The following is a 14,718-nucleotide window of genomic DNA, read 5'->3' on the forward strand; positions in this document are numbered from 1 at the left end:
GCCGATAAAAATGGCAGGTGAAGGCGGTGTTCCTGCAAAGAAATCAAAATATAGCAACAGTGTTGAGCGCAACAATTTACATGCATCTTACCTCATATCGACAACCTCCACGCTTTTTGTAAGGTGTGTCGCATTGATTTTAATGTAGCACACGGCGGGAAAAATGACATTACCCAGCACATTAAAACACAGCTCGTCTTACAGTACACTTAAGCCCGGTTGCGCCGCCATCCCCCACACAAATCTCCCGGATTTTGAAAACCAAATGTTGGCAGGTATGCTTTGACATATCATCACTTTTTAGGTTAATATGGTGAATTTGTTACAGATGCCTATTTAAACATCCAGCAATTACGGAGCAACATTATCATTAACATATCATTTGGAGTCGTGTTTCTGTCCACCTGGCGAATGCAAGTCCAATATTAACTCTCTTTTGGCTCTGTTATTGGTCTCCAACTCCTCAGGAAAATATCTGGCTCTTTAGCAGCTAAATGCTCTACTATGTTCACCAGCTAACTGTGTCTGTACGTCTGCTGTTTGGTGCTGAGCAGGTAGTGTTCACTGGGCTTTTAGAGCTTTTTAATAAGTCTGAACTCAATCAACCCTTTTCACACTGTCCCATTATTTTCGTCATTTAATACATTGTTATGATAAAAATATAGATTAGAGCCGCTTTAAGCTAATTAGCAAATGTTAGCATGCTAAACTACGATGGTAAAAATTACATCAGCATGTTAGCAGAGCTAGCATGGCTGTAGACTGTTAGTCGTGTTTGTGTATAATTAAGACATTTTAGAAGCAACTGTGAGGTTTATTTTTGATATTTGGTATCCACATTGTATTATTGGCTATATGATATTGTTGTTTTGAGTTGTTTAGGTTGCCTTTTCCTGATCTTGCAGTAAAGGCTGTATAACAGCGAAGTAATACAATGTTATAAATTGATTAGATTGTTTTTTGAAACAAACCACGAATGTCTCCTCATGTTTCATCATGGACTTATTACTAATGATACATTCTCAATGGTTTTCTTGCATGATAACAGATAAGCCCCAGATATCACCACATTATTGATGGCTTAGTATTCAGTTACACTTCTGTGACATTTCATTTTGTCTGTATTATCAGCTGTAGTCATTATATCTCTCTCTCTCTCTCTTTTTACTACTTTAAGAATTACCTGCGAGTAACTGAGTGGGGAGCCAGACAACACAAATCCACCCAGCGTTATCAGTGGCACTGGGAAATTTCCTTTCCTTTAATGGTGCTCACAAAGATCTGGCCACGCTGCGTCGTATCAAAACAGAGCAGAATAGCTGTAAATGCACCCAACCTCTACCCTCGCTGTGATCTCCCACTGTGCTATTATTAAAAATGTCACCATTTTATTGAACTCACCAAAAAGCTGATTTTTTCAGAACACTGCCTCAAATGAAATTTTCTCATATGAATGGAGCCACACTTGTATGAATATGGTCTTTTATTGATCATTTTGTGTAACATACTATAGCTGCAATGTGTTATGCATTACATGAATAAGAATGAGATGCACTTTTATTTAAGCAAGAGCTGGTAATGTATGATGTATAATTACAGTGTCACTATTACATTTGTTATAAAACTTGGAAGTAGGTGCAGCAACCCTTTTTGTTTTTCATTTTCATTGAGGGCAAAGGGACTTTTAACACTCTAACTGAAATCATTCAAACATCAAATCAATAATAACTAGCCTCATTCAGGTTTAGTAAATTAGTTCATAGATTATTTTGTGACATTAAGATTAGACTAAGCCTCATTATGGCAGAGGCTGGGAGTGTTTTTGTTTGACTGAAAGAGAACTTAATTAAGGAGAGGCCCTCGCTCCCCATTGTTTGTGTAGAGGACAAACAAGCCAAGAAGGCACTTATGAGATAAAATCCCATAAGAACAAGCCGACGGGATCAGCGAAGGCTTACACTTTAGGATGTGTGCAGCTTAAATATCATGCCACAAGACATTTCCCAGACCAGTGACTCCAAACATGGGAAGTGGGCGGAGAACAGTTTTAAATGGATTTCATGCCACAAGCACTTTCTTTTCTGGCCGGGGGTATAACAGCTAAGTGTGCCATTGCATCGCCTCTCTACCTTGTCAAGGGAGGCAGGATAATGAGCTACTTCAGAGTGTAAGATCTGAGATGTGTACATGGAGAAGGAAGCTCAGCCCCATTTATGCTTTGGTCTCCCAATTTGAAGAGTTTTCTTTGTGAACCACTGCCTGGAAATGTGATATTAGTATATGTATTAAGTAAAAAAAAAAATCCAGATGGCAAATGTTGATCATCAGTCACACCAGCATCACAGAAAAAAAAGATAATTTTAGCGTTCAGTCTGGGATCTTCATTAAAGATTTAGGATAGAAGTTGGCTGTATATCCTCATAAAAGCGAAGCCACCAGAGGTCTTCAGCACTGTATGCTACTGAGCCCTGTCCTTGATCTCTTTAACTGACAGCCTGTCAGAGGTTCACATCATCTGAGCCGAGTTTTTGATCCCTCAAATGACAGACACTGGCCACTAAATGTAGCGAATGACACCATTGCTGATTTGTTTCATTATCGCTGCCTCTGTTGACATTTGGAACAATATTACAACACTAGGGGGAGAGCAACATGTTTATCAAAGAACTTTTAAAGCCAGGATTAGTCACAGTCCCTCTCCGAGATCGTTCCTCTTTCTCGTCTGCCTCTTGGCCCTATGCATGATCTTAATCAACTTAAACTATCCAAAGAAGTAAAATCTTTGACAGCTCAGAAACAAAGTGGATTTAATGTGCAGGAGTGGAGTTTTCCACAGCTCTGTTGAGGTTACAGAAACATGAGGATATAAATGCATAACTGACAAAGATACCCAGAGCATCTGCCATTTCACTTTGACGTAATCAAAGGAAGCAGACTCTCTGCATCTTTTCCTCCTGTGCATACAGTGGATGAGGTTGCCAGCTCCAGTATCCAGAGCCCTCAATCGCACCAACAAGACGGCTGCCGTTCTCCGATTATAATACCTTACGCTAGCAATTGCTGTAAATTTACAGCCAAGTTTCAACACTAAAATACTGTTTTCATGTTAAACAGTTTAGTACTGTAGTTAGCAATGCATTGTGGGCTGCTTAACTTGGAGCAACAGGACAGAGGCCCTAAACAGTATACTGATATTTTAAATTACAGGACACTACAGTATTTTTTGGAAACTGAGTGTTGACTGGGGAATTTGGAGCACGGTCAGAAGTTTGATACGTTAGTCTTTTAAATTGAGGCTACTGCTTTTGGTCAATTTTCTTTAAAAAAAAATACAGAAATCATTTGCTATTAACTCCTGGAGGGACCTCAGGAACCATCATTTGGATAGGAGATTTTCCAGAAGAGGACGCACAATTTAGATGACGTGCTACACATCATCGAGTGTTCTTCATCAACATCCATCGGGTCTTGCATCTACAAATTAAACGGTAATTAAAATCTTATTCATATTGCCAAGAATGTTTGATATCAAACTGATGCTCAGGAGCTTCTCTTGCTTGGGATTTGAACATGTCATTTATCAGTGAGGCTTAGATTTTCATAGCCAAAACAATATTACTTTTGGGTGTTTTTTTGTTTAATTTTGGTAACATTAGCCGAACGTCTGCATCCAAGGAACAACACTTGTTAACCAGTAAGAGAGGCCAATCGGCAGATGGAGGCAGCAGGAAAATAGCATTACACTGTAAATTCTAAAAAAAAACTGTAAAAAATATTTATTATTATGATTATGATTGTTTGTTGTTGTTTGACAGTGGCAACACTGGAATAATGCTGCAGAGAGGAACAGCAGCTACCAAAGTTTTAGTCATCTCTCCTGGATCCACAAGAACTAAGACGTAAAAACACAAGCCTACCTCACAGGACCATTTTAAGAGGTAACCTGCAAGTCTAGCACACAGTGGCACAGGCGCCTACCTTACAGTTTCATCCCTAAATGTTTTTATTGATGCATATTATTGATGCATATTGTCAAAATGTTCTACTGTACTATAATAGTTTCAAAATGGCCTTAATGCACATTTTCCAAATGTTCTTAAGTTTGTTTTCCAAATGTTGCCAATTCTGCATTTGTTCAAAATGTTATTATGAAAGTATATTTTTACAGACAGCAGAGAATATATTGCAGATTCCATATGTAAATCTTTTAAATTGACTTTTGAGGACATTTAAATCTAACTCACAGGACTATTTTAAGAGGAAAAACACTTGCTTGTGGGCATTTTTTCCCCCAAAATGTGCCAAAGATGCTTGTATGCTGAATGTTCTTACTTGTGTAATCAAAAAGGTCTTAATGTTCCTTAAATAGTCTTAATAATGTAGTTTACCAAATATTGCTAATGATGTGTATTTGTTGCCTTGGTCCTTTTCTTAGACCCATTGTGTTATTCAAGGTAAAGCTTAAGTTACTGTAGGTAAGATAAATCACTTATGACAAGAATTTGGTAAATGTTCAAACTTGTCTTAAGGGTTGGTAAGGGTTGGGACAGTCTCTGACAAGCAATTTAAGAATTGAAGTTTAATGCCATAGACTAAAGCAGACATTACTAGGCTGTTTTTGTTTGCTACTAGAAATCTCTTGTCAGCGTTTTCCAACAGGGTTTATTTTCTTTTTTTCCATTTTTTGAAAGTAGCAGTATTCATGTTGACATTGCTCTTTGAAATCAAGGTATTTGATTTTGAAGTTTTTATTGCTTATTTTGCATAATATTCACAATAATGCATATCTTAAGCAATTGTCTATAGCCCTGAGAATAATGAAGTCCATTGGAATCAATACTGATTGCAATGAAGACTGATATTTTAGGAAACTGTTCAATTTAGTTATTGTATTATCTACTGTGCCTGTCTACGGTAAACTGTGATAAGTTAAAGTAAAACCTAAACAGAATATTATTGTAATTTCCAAAACATCACAGAAATATGTTGCATTTATTTGTTTACTGTATTAGACTGTGAAATCATTTAACAGTGTGAATACAGAAATATACTGTATTTCTGGTTTACAGACTATGGATACCATAAAATTACTGTATATTGCTGGCATCTTTGCTGCCAGCTCTACTGTAAATTATAGTATTTTATAGTATATTATAGTACTATATACCGTAAAGTCATTTTACGTATGAATACCGTAAAAATAACGGTATACTGCTGGCGTCCCTGCTGCCAGCTCTTTACTGTTATTTTACAGGGAAATTATTTACAGTGTGGTTATAGTGGTTACCTATGGTTGAGCAGGGCCAGCAGCTCCCCTGCGTGATACAGGTCATTGCGCGTCACCTGGCTGAAGCGGAACGCGTTCAGGTTGCAAAAGGTGACCGCTGGAAACGTCATGCTCGGGGTCGTGACCTCATCCAGTTTGGTGACATGCGGGTACTCGAGGTAGAGGTGGATCCGGTCCACGCACACGTACAGCAAGAAGGTCAGAGACCCCAAGAAAAACACGACCCACAGGCAGCGTTTGATGCAGAGCCGCTCGTATGTGAAAATGTGAGAGATTCCGTGCAGAGTCGAGCTGTGCGCAAAAACTTCTATTGGTGGAGGTTGATTTGTGTCCATTTCTTCGGTTTCTACTTTGAGATCCATTGCCACTGTGCAACAAGCTCGATCAGAATGCCGGAGTCAGAAAAACAGCTTCAAAACACTGTAAGGAGAAACTGAGCCGAAATGAATTCACCTGTGGCATAAACTGTCGTTATCCAACCGAACAGGTGCGAACGTGTAGATAACCACTCTTGGACTTGGCGCGGTTTGGTCGCCATCCCTCATGCAGACAGATGGAGACACATTTTGAGCATCCGCCGCTCTTTAAAAAAGTCAGACGAGCAGGAATTGCGAGTAGAAGTGATGCATTTCACAAAAGCAGGCATGCAAAAGCATGGTAATTGAAACCCATGCATAACCAAGATGTCAAAACGAAGGTCCATCACCACTACACTACTGTGATGTTTAGCAGGTTTCTCGCTGGGTTGCAGTAAAGCGAAGAAAAGGGATTGGCAAAGTGTTTCATCAGCTTGCGAATTCGCTGGCCGAGTCCAGTGAAGCACGCGTCATTCCTGCACGCCAACAAGAGGAAACCCGGAGACCGAAGAGAGAAAGAAATCCTTTTGACACTTCAGCTCATTTATTAAGAGTTCCTCTGTAGCTGCGCTTTACTCGTGTCCTTTTAAATCGGCAGATTTTCGGGTCAAGTCAAGAGAATTTTTCTAATCAAATGTGTTTGGGAGTCAGACGGTTGGTTATTCGTGGTGAGTCGTGAGCTTTTCCGCCGCTAGTGTTTGTGTCTGCATGGCAGCAGCGGCAGTGGACGGGAGAGGAGAGCAGGGTGGACTGACGCCTGCTGTTCACCTGTGAGTTACTGTAGTTGGCAGTCCGAGTAAAACACAGAGAGAGAGAGAGAGAGAGAGAGAGAGAGAGAGAGAGTGTGTGTCTCCTTAGCATGTGGTAGACATTAGGCTACTACCTATTTTCTAGTGTAGTGACTGTTTGGAAAGCATCCTTCTGCAATATGTTTACATAAGAGGGAGAAAGATTGATGGAGAAACAATCCAAATTATAGCCAAAGAAAAGAAAAAGAACACCAATTCAGTTTAATTTACAAACCCTAATTCCAATGAAGTTGGGACATTGTGTAAAACGTAAATAAAACAGAATACAATGATTTGCAAATCCCTTTCAACCTATATTCAATGAATGCACTACAAAGACAATATATTTAATGTTCAAACTGATAAACTTTATTATTTCTTTTTGCAAATATTCACTCATTTTGAATTTGATGCCTGCAACATGTTCCAAAAAAGCTGGGACAGGAGCAACAAAAGACTAGGTAAGTTGAGGAATGCTCAAAAAATACCTGTTTGGAACATTTCACAGGTGAACAGATTAACTGGAAACAGGTGAGTGTCATGATTGGGTATAAAAGGAGCGTCCCAAAAAGGCTCAGTCGTTCACAAGCAAGGATGGAGTGAAGTTCACAACATTGTGAACAACTGCGTGAGCAAATAGTCCAACAGTTTAAAAACGTTTCTCAACGTACAATTGCAAGGTATTTAGGGATTTCATCATCAGTCCATAATATCATCAAAAGATCCAGAAAATCTGGAGAAATCTCTGCACGTAAGCGACAAGGCTGAAAACCATCATTGAATGCCCGTGACCTTCGATAACATATGCTGCCATCCAAGAAACATCTTTTTCAGGGACGTCCCTGCTTATTTCAGACAAAGACATGGCCACATTCTGCACGTGTTACAACAGCGTGGCTTCGTAGTACTAGTCTGGCCTGCCTGCAGTCCAGACCTGTCTCCCATTGAAAATGTGTGGCTCATTATGAAGCAAAATTTGACAACGGCGATCCCGGACTGTTGAGCAACTGAAGTCGTACATCAAGCAAAAATGGGAAAGAATTCTACCTACAACGCTTCAACAATTAGTGTCCTCAGTTCCCAAACGCTTATTGAGTGTTGTTAAAAGAAAAAGTGATGTAACACAGTGGTAAACATGCCCCTGTCCCAGCTTTTTTGGAACGTGTTGCAGGCATCAAATTCAAAATGAGTGAATATTTGCAAAAAAAAACATCAGTTTATCAGTTTGAACATTAACTATCTTGTCTTTGTAGTGTATTCAATTGAATATACTAAAAGGATTTGTAAATCATTCTGTTTTTATTTACGTTTTACACAACGTCCCAACTTTGGGGTTTGTATTTCAATTCAATTCAATTTTATTTATAGTGTCAAATAATAACAGAAGTTACCTCAGGACACTTTACAGATACAGTATGTCTAGGCCACACTCTACTGTGATATATTTGGATTAAATCAGACACCAAGAGGTAGACAATTTGGCAATACATAAATGGGTACAGCAGCAATTTAGTATCACGCTTCCATAAAGTTAGGGGTCTCAGGAGAAATGGATTAAAGAAAGAAAGGTCAAAAATCAAAGCACTAGAGGCCAGGGTATCCTGACCTTTAGTGCTCCTATATGAGGCAAGCTCCAAAAACAATGGGTCCTACATTTCCCATAATGCAACGTGATAACGTATTTCATCCAAAGTCATTAGGTCACGTCCAGGGATAGCCTCTGTTCCACTAGCTTTGTAAGTCAATGCGATCTCTCATTCAGCATTTCTTTCCTCTGTCTTTCTGAGGAATTTAAGCATGTGCCTAAGTTTTGTGTGTGCAGAAGACTATATACTGCTTCAACAGGCTGAAGAGTGCTCCTGTCATGACGAGTAAACTGAAACTCATGTGTACAATTGGTGGGTGGAGTGTGCCTTTAACCAAATACAGACTGAGCGACCACTGCCCAGACAAATCTGGCAACTCAAAATAAACAGACTGCGTCAACATATGCCAACTATAAGAGATGGAGACAGAGCAGCACTGCCTGCAGCCTGTACAGTATTAAGACATAGAATAAAATGCAAATACCAAAAATTCAACACACTGTCAGACCAAAAACCAATTCAGTATTTACTTTGGGAAAAAAAAATATTGCCATAGTATTTCGGAGCATGTCACAGCCTGATTGAAAAACAACACGTGAAACTGTACTGAGCTCCTAAGTGTAATATACACTACCACCACTGATAATTATTTTAATTATTGATTAATCTTTTATATATTTATGATTAATCAATTAATTGTTTGGTCTATAAAATGTCTAAATAAAATCTATAAAATGTGAACCATGAAATTACTATAAAGACTATAAAGAACAGTGAGAGCTTAAGTTAACATATTTAAAGCTTGTTTTGTGTGACCGACAGTCCAAAACTTAAAGATAAACCGTTTATTATTATAGACTAAAAAGACTAAAAAATTTAAATCAGGACGTATTCACGTTTGAGAAGTTGAAAACAGAGAATCTTTGGCTTTGCTTACATTTTTTTTACATTAATGATTTATTGTTTTTTTTTTCCTTTCCTTATAATATAGAATAGTAATGTTGTAGTGTAGTGCTGTATGTTGTTCATGACTTGTCTTTTTGGCTTACATTCTGAATTAATTAAATTCAGATGTGACTTTGAGAAAGAGATTTGAATGAGAAGGCTCTACGCAACCCAACATGTCTTTCAGAAGTGTGAGGTGCGGGTGTCTGAAGTTACAGCTACTCTCCAAAACAAAGTAATCATCAGGCACCACAAAGGAAAAATAATGATATGTGCCATATTTAGATTGGACCATGAATAAACAATGACATTTATTCCCCAGCTGGATACTGGTGTGAATAATGGACCTGGCTGTGCAACAAGGCTGAATCAAGCTTTGTTAATATATCAAAATATGTATTACATGTCATGAAAGATGCATCAGCCATCTTAAATGCAACAGCAGGAAAATAAGATTCTTATCTGTGACATTTAAAGTACCGTACTACTACATTTGCCACATTGCCCAGGAGCAGTTGCTATCTCAAATCCAGCATAAACAGCTATAACTAATGCAGAGATGTGTATTAAACTTGATATATTTATGAAGCTTAAGAAAACTTTTCACAAAGGTGTATGGTTTTAGACATATGACATTTACTCAAGTCCTGTATTTTTACTTAAAGGTGTAGTGTGTAACGTGTTTAGTTGTTCATTATCAAAATCTGTGTTGCCTGTTCACAAACTTGTCCTTTTTCATGAATATTTACCACCACCATCAATTCCAAGTATTCCTTTTGGCTTGAAATTTTACATTTTCATTCACATGAACTGGGGTACACGCTCCATATTCATGCGCCATCTTGAAATACGTTAGCTGTTAAGGGACATACAGGACATACTGCTCGCCTTTCGCGTTTTCGCTGTCACATGATGAACTCACAGGTGCTGCTAATGCTACTAATGGGTATCGTAGCTTCCCGGCCCTGGCAAGTTTGAAGAAGGAGGACCACACATATTCAAAATCCAAATTTCAGGAACAGGAGTCTTCGTCTTCGCCCAGAAAAAGAAAAAGGATAGTGAAAAGAGCAAGAGACCGGCTTTTCGAAGAGTGAAGGCTACCGTAGCTGTAATACGTACTTTGAATTGCGTGGTGCGAGAGAGTTGATTGCGATATATGATCTCAGTGCTAGATATATATCAGCAAATTGTACTGTTTGTTATTGAATCCAAACATGAGTTTGAAGTTTAAGTATTCAACAGCTGTCCTAACCCACAGTTCCCTCTTTTAAAGCTGGCACTTAGTATGGATCCCCATTGCTTTTTTGTTTACAGCCAAATGCCAAACATCAAATCTATGTGATATTGAGTTTTTTTTTAATGAAATCAATGAGGTCAGTATTCTTCTGGGAATGTGGGGGATTTTAGCAACCTGGAGGGAGTTTACACTCTACAGTCCATTAATGCACTTATTGAAGCAATATCTGTAGGTACTTATTTTATTACAGCTGTTCTGTGGTTGTTAATTTGAGATTTAGTCGTATTTTGTTTAATATGATGAGTTTACTGCTAACCAAGCTAGCTACTATAGTAACCTAGCTGTCTGTAATGCTAAAACAACATTTTAGGTAACTGTTGAATAACTGTCGGGATAACTGTTGTGTATTTTACTCTTTTTACTTTTGCAGGCTTGTGGACTTTGTGCATTTTTTCTTTTACTGCTGTTTAGCTGTCTGCATAGCTGTGCACCTACACCATACATAGAGCACAAGATACTATCTATAGGGAAAATAATAACAATGTTAATTCTCAGACAGTTATTTTAGTTAGTTGAGTTTATAAGAAGTTGTTATTTCCAGAGGATTGATCAATGTAGCCCCTTAACATCCAATTTTCCCTTTTTAATTCCCATTAAGTAGCTTTAAGGTTGTTCTTCTTATTCCACACTGTCTGTATCATACTATAGTATCATACTGTATATTCTGTTTCAGCTTGTTCAAGCTCTTTACTGAAGACATGAGGTTTAGTGGCGTTGAAACCTTGTTGAGTTAGTTGATCGACAGACTATTATCGTTTGCCATTTTCTATGCAAAAACGACAAACATTCCCAAACCCTAGCTTCTCAATTGTGAAAATGTGCTGCTTTATTTTTGTCTTAAAATGAATGTTTCTGGGGTTTGGACTGTTGGTTGGACAAAACAGACAAGAAAAACATTGTGGTGGGCACTTTTCACTCATTTATGATGTTTAATATACCAAAAGATTATCTTTCAGTTTGTTGCAACCCTAATGTTAAAACTGAAGAAACATTTAAACCCAATACTCCATGTTTTTTTTTTTTTTAAGGCTGCACCGTTTCAACAAATTCTAGATGTCTTGTTGATAATTGTATACTCATTTCCCCAAAATTCAGACATATTTGGCTGTGGATCAGTGGGCTTTAAGAGGTATACTTACTGAGAAGTGACACAGTTGCAAATGTTCAGACTGTGCAGTTTTGACCATACTGTCTATGGTTTTGACAGGCTGTCTGCTGTCCTTGGTGCTGATGTTTTGGTGGGTCTAGAGGATCCTCTCCAGGCCTGCAGGGGGCAGCAGAGCGCGCTGCTGCTACATTTTGATAACCAGAAAGTTAGCAGCAGCAGTGAAAAACCAACATGGCGATGGTCGCTAAAGTAGCCCGTCTATGTCGCCTGGCAGGACGGACTGTCACCTCCCTGTCAGTCACACACAGGCAGGCTGTCAGTCGACCAGCGAGGATATGCTACATATCGACCTCGACAGGGAACAGTGAGTACATGTTTTGTAAAAGTTAAGCAAGAGTTAGCTTCTGGGCTGCAGCTTCAGAGGTCGGCGTCCCGACAGGCGCAGCTACTGACGGCTAAGTTAATGAGATGTTTGTTATTGTTATTGATAGGACTTTTCCCGTTATAACCTAACTTAATCCTATCACGACAACAAACTCGGTAATGGGCTGTATTCAGACATAGTAACGAAACAACCGTGAACACATCTTCCTGGCAAAACAAATAAGCAAACAAAAGTTGCTTATTTGTCGTCGGGTGATCGTCAGATTTACAGCTGGCGTTGTAGTCTGAAACGCGAATGTGTCTTCGCTCAAAGGTAGCTAGAGTTTATCACGACAGTGTCCTTTTTTGGTGAAAAATGGTGGGGTGTTGGACCGAGTTTTGCATGCCTGTCGAGAATTTCATCCTACCCGTAACTGTTTAAAACAATATATTATTTGTCAGGTTCATCAATGGTGATAAATAATATGAAGTCTATAATTTTGAACGTTTAGAATCATCAATGTTTTAGTAGAGAGCCAATAAGCTACTTGCTGCCCGCGAGGTGGATGCAATTCTGGGCAGGGATGCAAAACTCGGCGCAACAACGTACTTTGTTCTCTTAATACATGTAGCTATGCTTTACACAGATGCAAAATCAGGAAATTACACAATTTGACATAAAGCGTTATTTAACATTTCCCATACAGTTTACCCCAGGTGATAATCTGAGCACATCCTGTTCTCCTCAATTTGCTCATACCGTTACTGCTCAGTTCCCCGTTTGTAACGTTACGTGCTGTCAATTTGGCTAACGCTAGCGTTACAGGTATGTTTGCCCTGCCGAGCAAGTCCAACTTTACTGCGTTGTCCTGCTGGTTTCATGTTTGGTAATCCTCTCAGAAATATGCTTCAGATCCTGAAAGCCTATTCTTGACCAGGCAGCCTACCATTGCCTCCGAATAATTAACACTGGAAGCAAAACAAAACGTCTTATCTGACAAGTAAAGTTAGCCGTTAACGTTAGCCATTTTTTCCTGGAGAACCACTTGTTAAATCAGATTTGTTTTTTTTGTTTTTTTTATACCAGCGGTTTGGTTTATATAACAATATTCCGCGGCTGGTGGGCACCGAGGTGTTCGACATACTTTTATATGTGTGCTTTAGATAATAATCTACGTCGTTCATGACCGCAGTTATTGTCTCGAGAATGAAATACTACTTGCTGCCGACTACGAGCAAACGATAACAACCAGACGGCAAATAGCCAATCAAATTACAGAGGGGCGTTTCTACCACCTTTTGAGGGACCTGATCTGATCATAACTAATATCCACATAATGGAGTGACATGATATTTAAAAAATAAATAAATGAATAACCCTAAGGAAAACATTTTTATAGATGCAGGTAAGCACAAGCATAGACCGAGTTGGTTACTAATCGATACATCAATGAGGCTTTCCGTGTCAAATGTCAATATCTAAAGTCATCATGAAAACATTTTTCTTCTTTTTCTCTGTAGATCTTCAGTTCAGGCTTGATGAGCAGACAGCTCACAGCAGTCTGGACCTCTTCAAGAAAGACACTGCCGTCATCTACCGCATGCTGGGTCTGGACCCCAGCTACGTGCCAGACAACCCAGAGCGTTTCCGAGACTGGGCCGTTGTGTTTGGCAATGAGAAGATCAGCAGCGGACGACACTACTGGGAGGTGACGGTCAAAAAGTCTCAAGAGTTTCGTTTGGGTGTGGCCGAGGCCCTGATGTCCAGAGAGGACTGTGTGGGAACCAACAGCTCCTCCTGGGTGTTTGGCTATGCTCAGCGCAAGTGGTTTGCTATGACCAGCAACAAGATGGTTCCTGTGACGCTAGTGGGCAAGCCAGACCGCATAGGCATCCTGCTTGACTACCAAGCGGGCCTTCTGGGGCTGGTGGACATCAAAAAACCCACAATCATTCACACCCTCAAGGTCCAGTTCAAGACTCCCCTCTGCCCGGCGTTTGGACTTTGGGACGGGGAGCTGATTACACACTCTGGTCTGGAGGAGCCTGAAGGCCTGAAGTGAAGCAGGATGAGCTGTGATGATTGTGATGGTCATGGGCTTGTGTTTGGTACCGTGGCAGCATTTATCACAACAGGAAAGAAAGCAATATCTATGTAATCATTTACAGCTTAATTACAGATGATGGTTCATTTTCTGTGGTCCAGATGGTTCATTGTAATGAATATCTTATCAATGCAAGTTTATACTTTGTGTGTTATCTCAGGCAATCATAGCACATACGCTGTTATTGTGTGTACCTCATGTATTACCTCTCAGACTAACTGATGTGAAAAGGATGTATGGTTGTTTTTGAGAGGAACATTAACTGCCAAGTTTTTTTTTTTTTTTAAGCTGTGTTCTTACATTACCCACACCGTTACAAAGCTGAAATCAACAACAAAACCTTTTTTAGTCTCATGTTCATACTGTATGTTGTTTAATAAAAATAACTTCACTGAAACAGCTTTTACATTACATATAGCAAGATTATACACATTTACAGTGATAGACTAAAGCTTAAGTCATGTGGAGGAATAATTGTACTGCCTTTTACTGAGTTAAATGAAATAAAATAATGTGAATAAAATGCATTCATTTGAGATGATTAAACTGTAGAATATTGCATTTTTATCACATGGCTTTGTTGTGTCTGGTTTCTAAGTAGTACACTGCATACACATACTAACAAGCAAAAGCTTTAATTTCCCTATGTCAAACTTCAAACACATTGGTATGTCTAGTTTGCAACACTCATTCACATATATTGAATTATGTATTTTGTGTTAGAGTAACCCAAATGTGCACTGTTCTCAGCTCCTGAAATATGCAGATGTTTCTCTAATAACAAGTGACCAATAAAAAGAGCTATAAAGAAAACAATAACCACATCAACACAAGGTATCAGCAGTGAATAAACTGACCTATGAGTCTCAATGAACTACAATGA

The 14,718-nt window shown here is 39.0% G+C and overlaps 2 protein-coding genes across 3 annotated transcripts in view; one reads left to right on the forward strand and one right to left on the reverse strand.

Moving 5' to 3' along the window:
* LOC144520337 (acid-sensing ion channel 1-like) overlaps positions 1–5,649 on the reverse strand; it is a 44,954-nt gene extending 39,305 nt beyond the window's left edge. The window contains exon 1 of the mRNA XM_078254008.1: positions 5,288–5,649. Coding sequence (XP_078110134.1) covers positions 5,288–5,649 — 362 coding nt within the window. The remainder of the gene's footprint in view (positions 1–5,287) is intronic.
* A 5,925-nt stretch (positions 5,650–11,574) lies between these two features.
* On the forward strand, positions 11,575–14,407 carry spryd4 (SPRY domain containing 4). Of its 2 annotated transcripts, none has more exons than XM_078255455.1 (2): positions 11,575–11,731; positions 13,252–14,407. In XM_078255455.1, the coding sequence occupies exons 1-2, from the start codon at positions 11,599–11,601 to the stop codon at positions 13,791–13,793; spliced, it is 675 nt and encodes a 224-aa protein (XP_078111581.1). In that variant the 5' UTR covers positions 11,575–11,598; the 3' UTR covers positions 13,794–14,407. The 2 variants fall into 2 exon arrangements, with proteins under 2 accessions (XP_078111581.1, XP_078111582.1); XM_078255456.1 differs by lacking the exon at positions 11,575–11,731 and adding an exon at positions 12,130–13,136.
* The last annotated feature ends 311 nt before the right edge of the window (positions 14,408–14,718 follow it).

The sequence above is a fragment of the Sander vitreus genome, chromosome 7, assembly GCF_031162955.1.
Source record: "Sander vitreus isolate 19-12246 chromosome 7, sanVit1, whole genome shotgun sequence".
Lineage (NCBI taxonomy): Eukaryota > Metazoa > Chordata > Actinopteri > Perciformes > Percidae > Sander > Sander vitreus.

What these genes read in the sequence shown, in the direction of transcription:
- spryd4 (XM_078255455.1), top strand. Translation starts at nt 11,599, where the DNA reads ATGGCGATGGTCGCTAAAGTAGCCCGTCTATGTCGCCTGGCAGGACGG. An exon ending in ATCGACCTCGACAGGGAACA is followed by an intron (nt 11,732 to 13,251) that starts GTGAGTACATGT and finishes TTTTCTCTGTAG; the next exon opens with ATCTTCAGTTCAGGCTTGAT.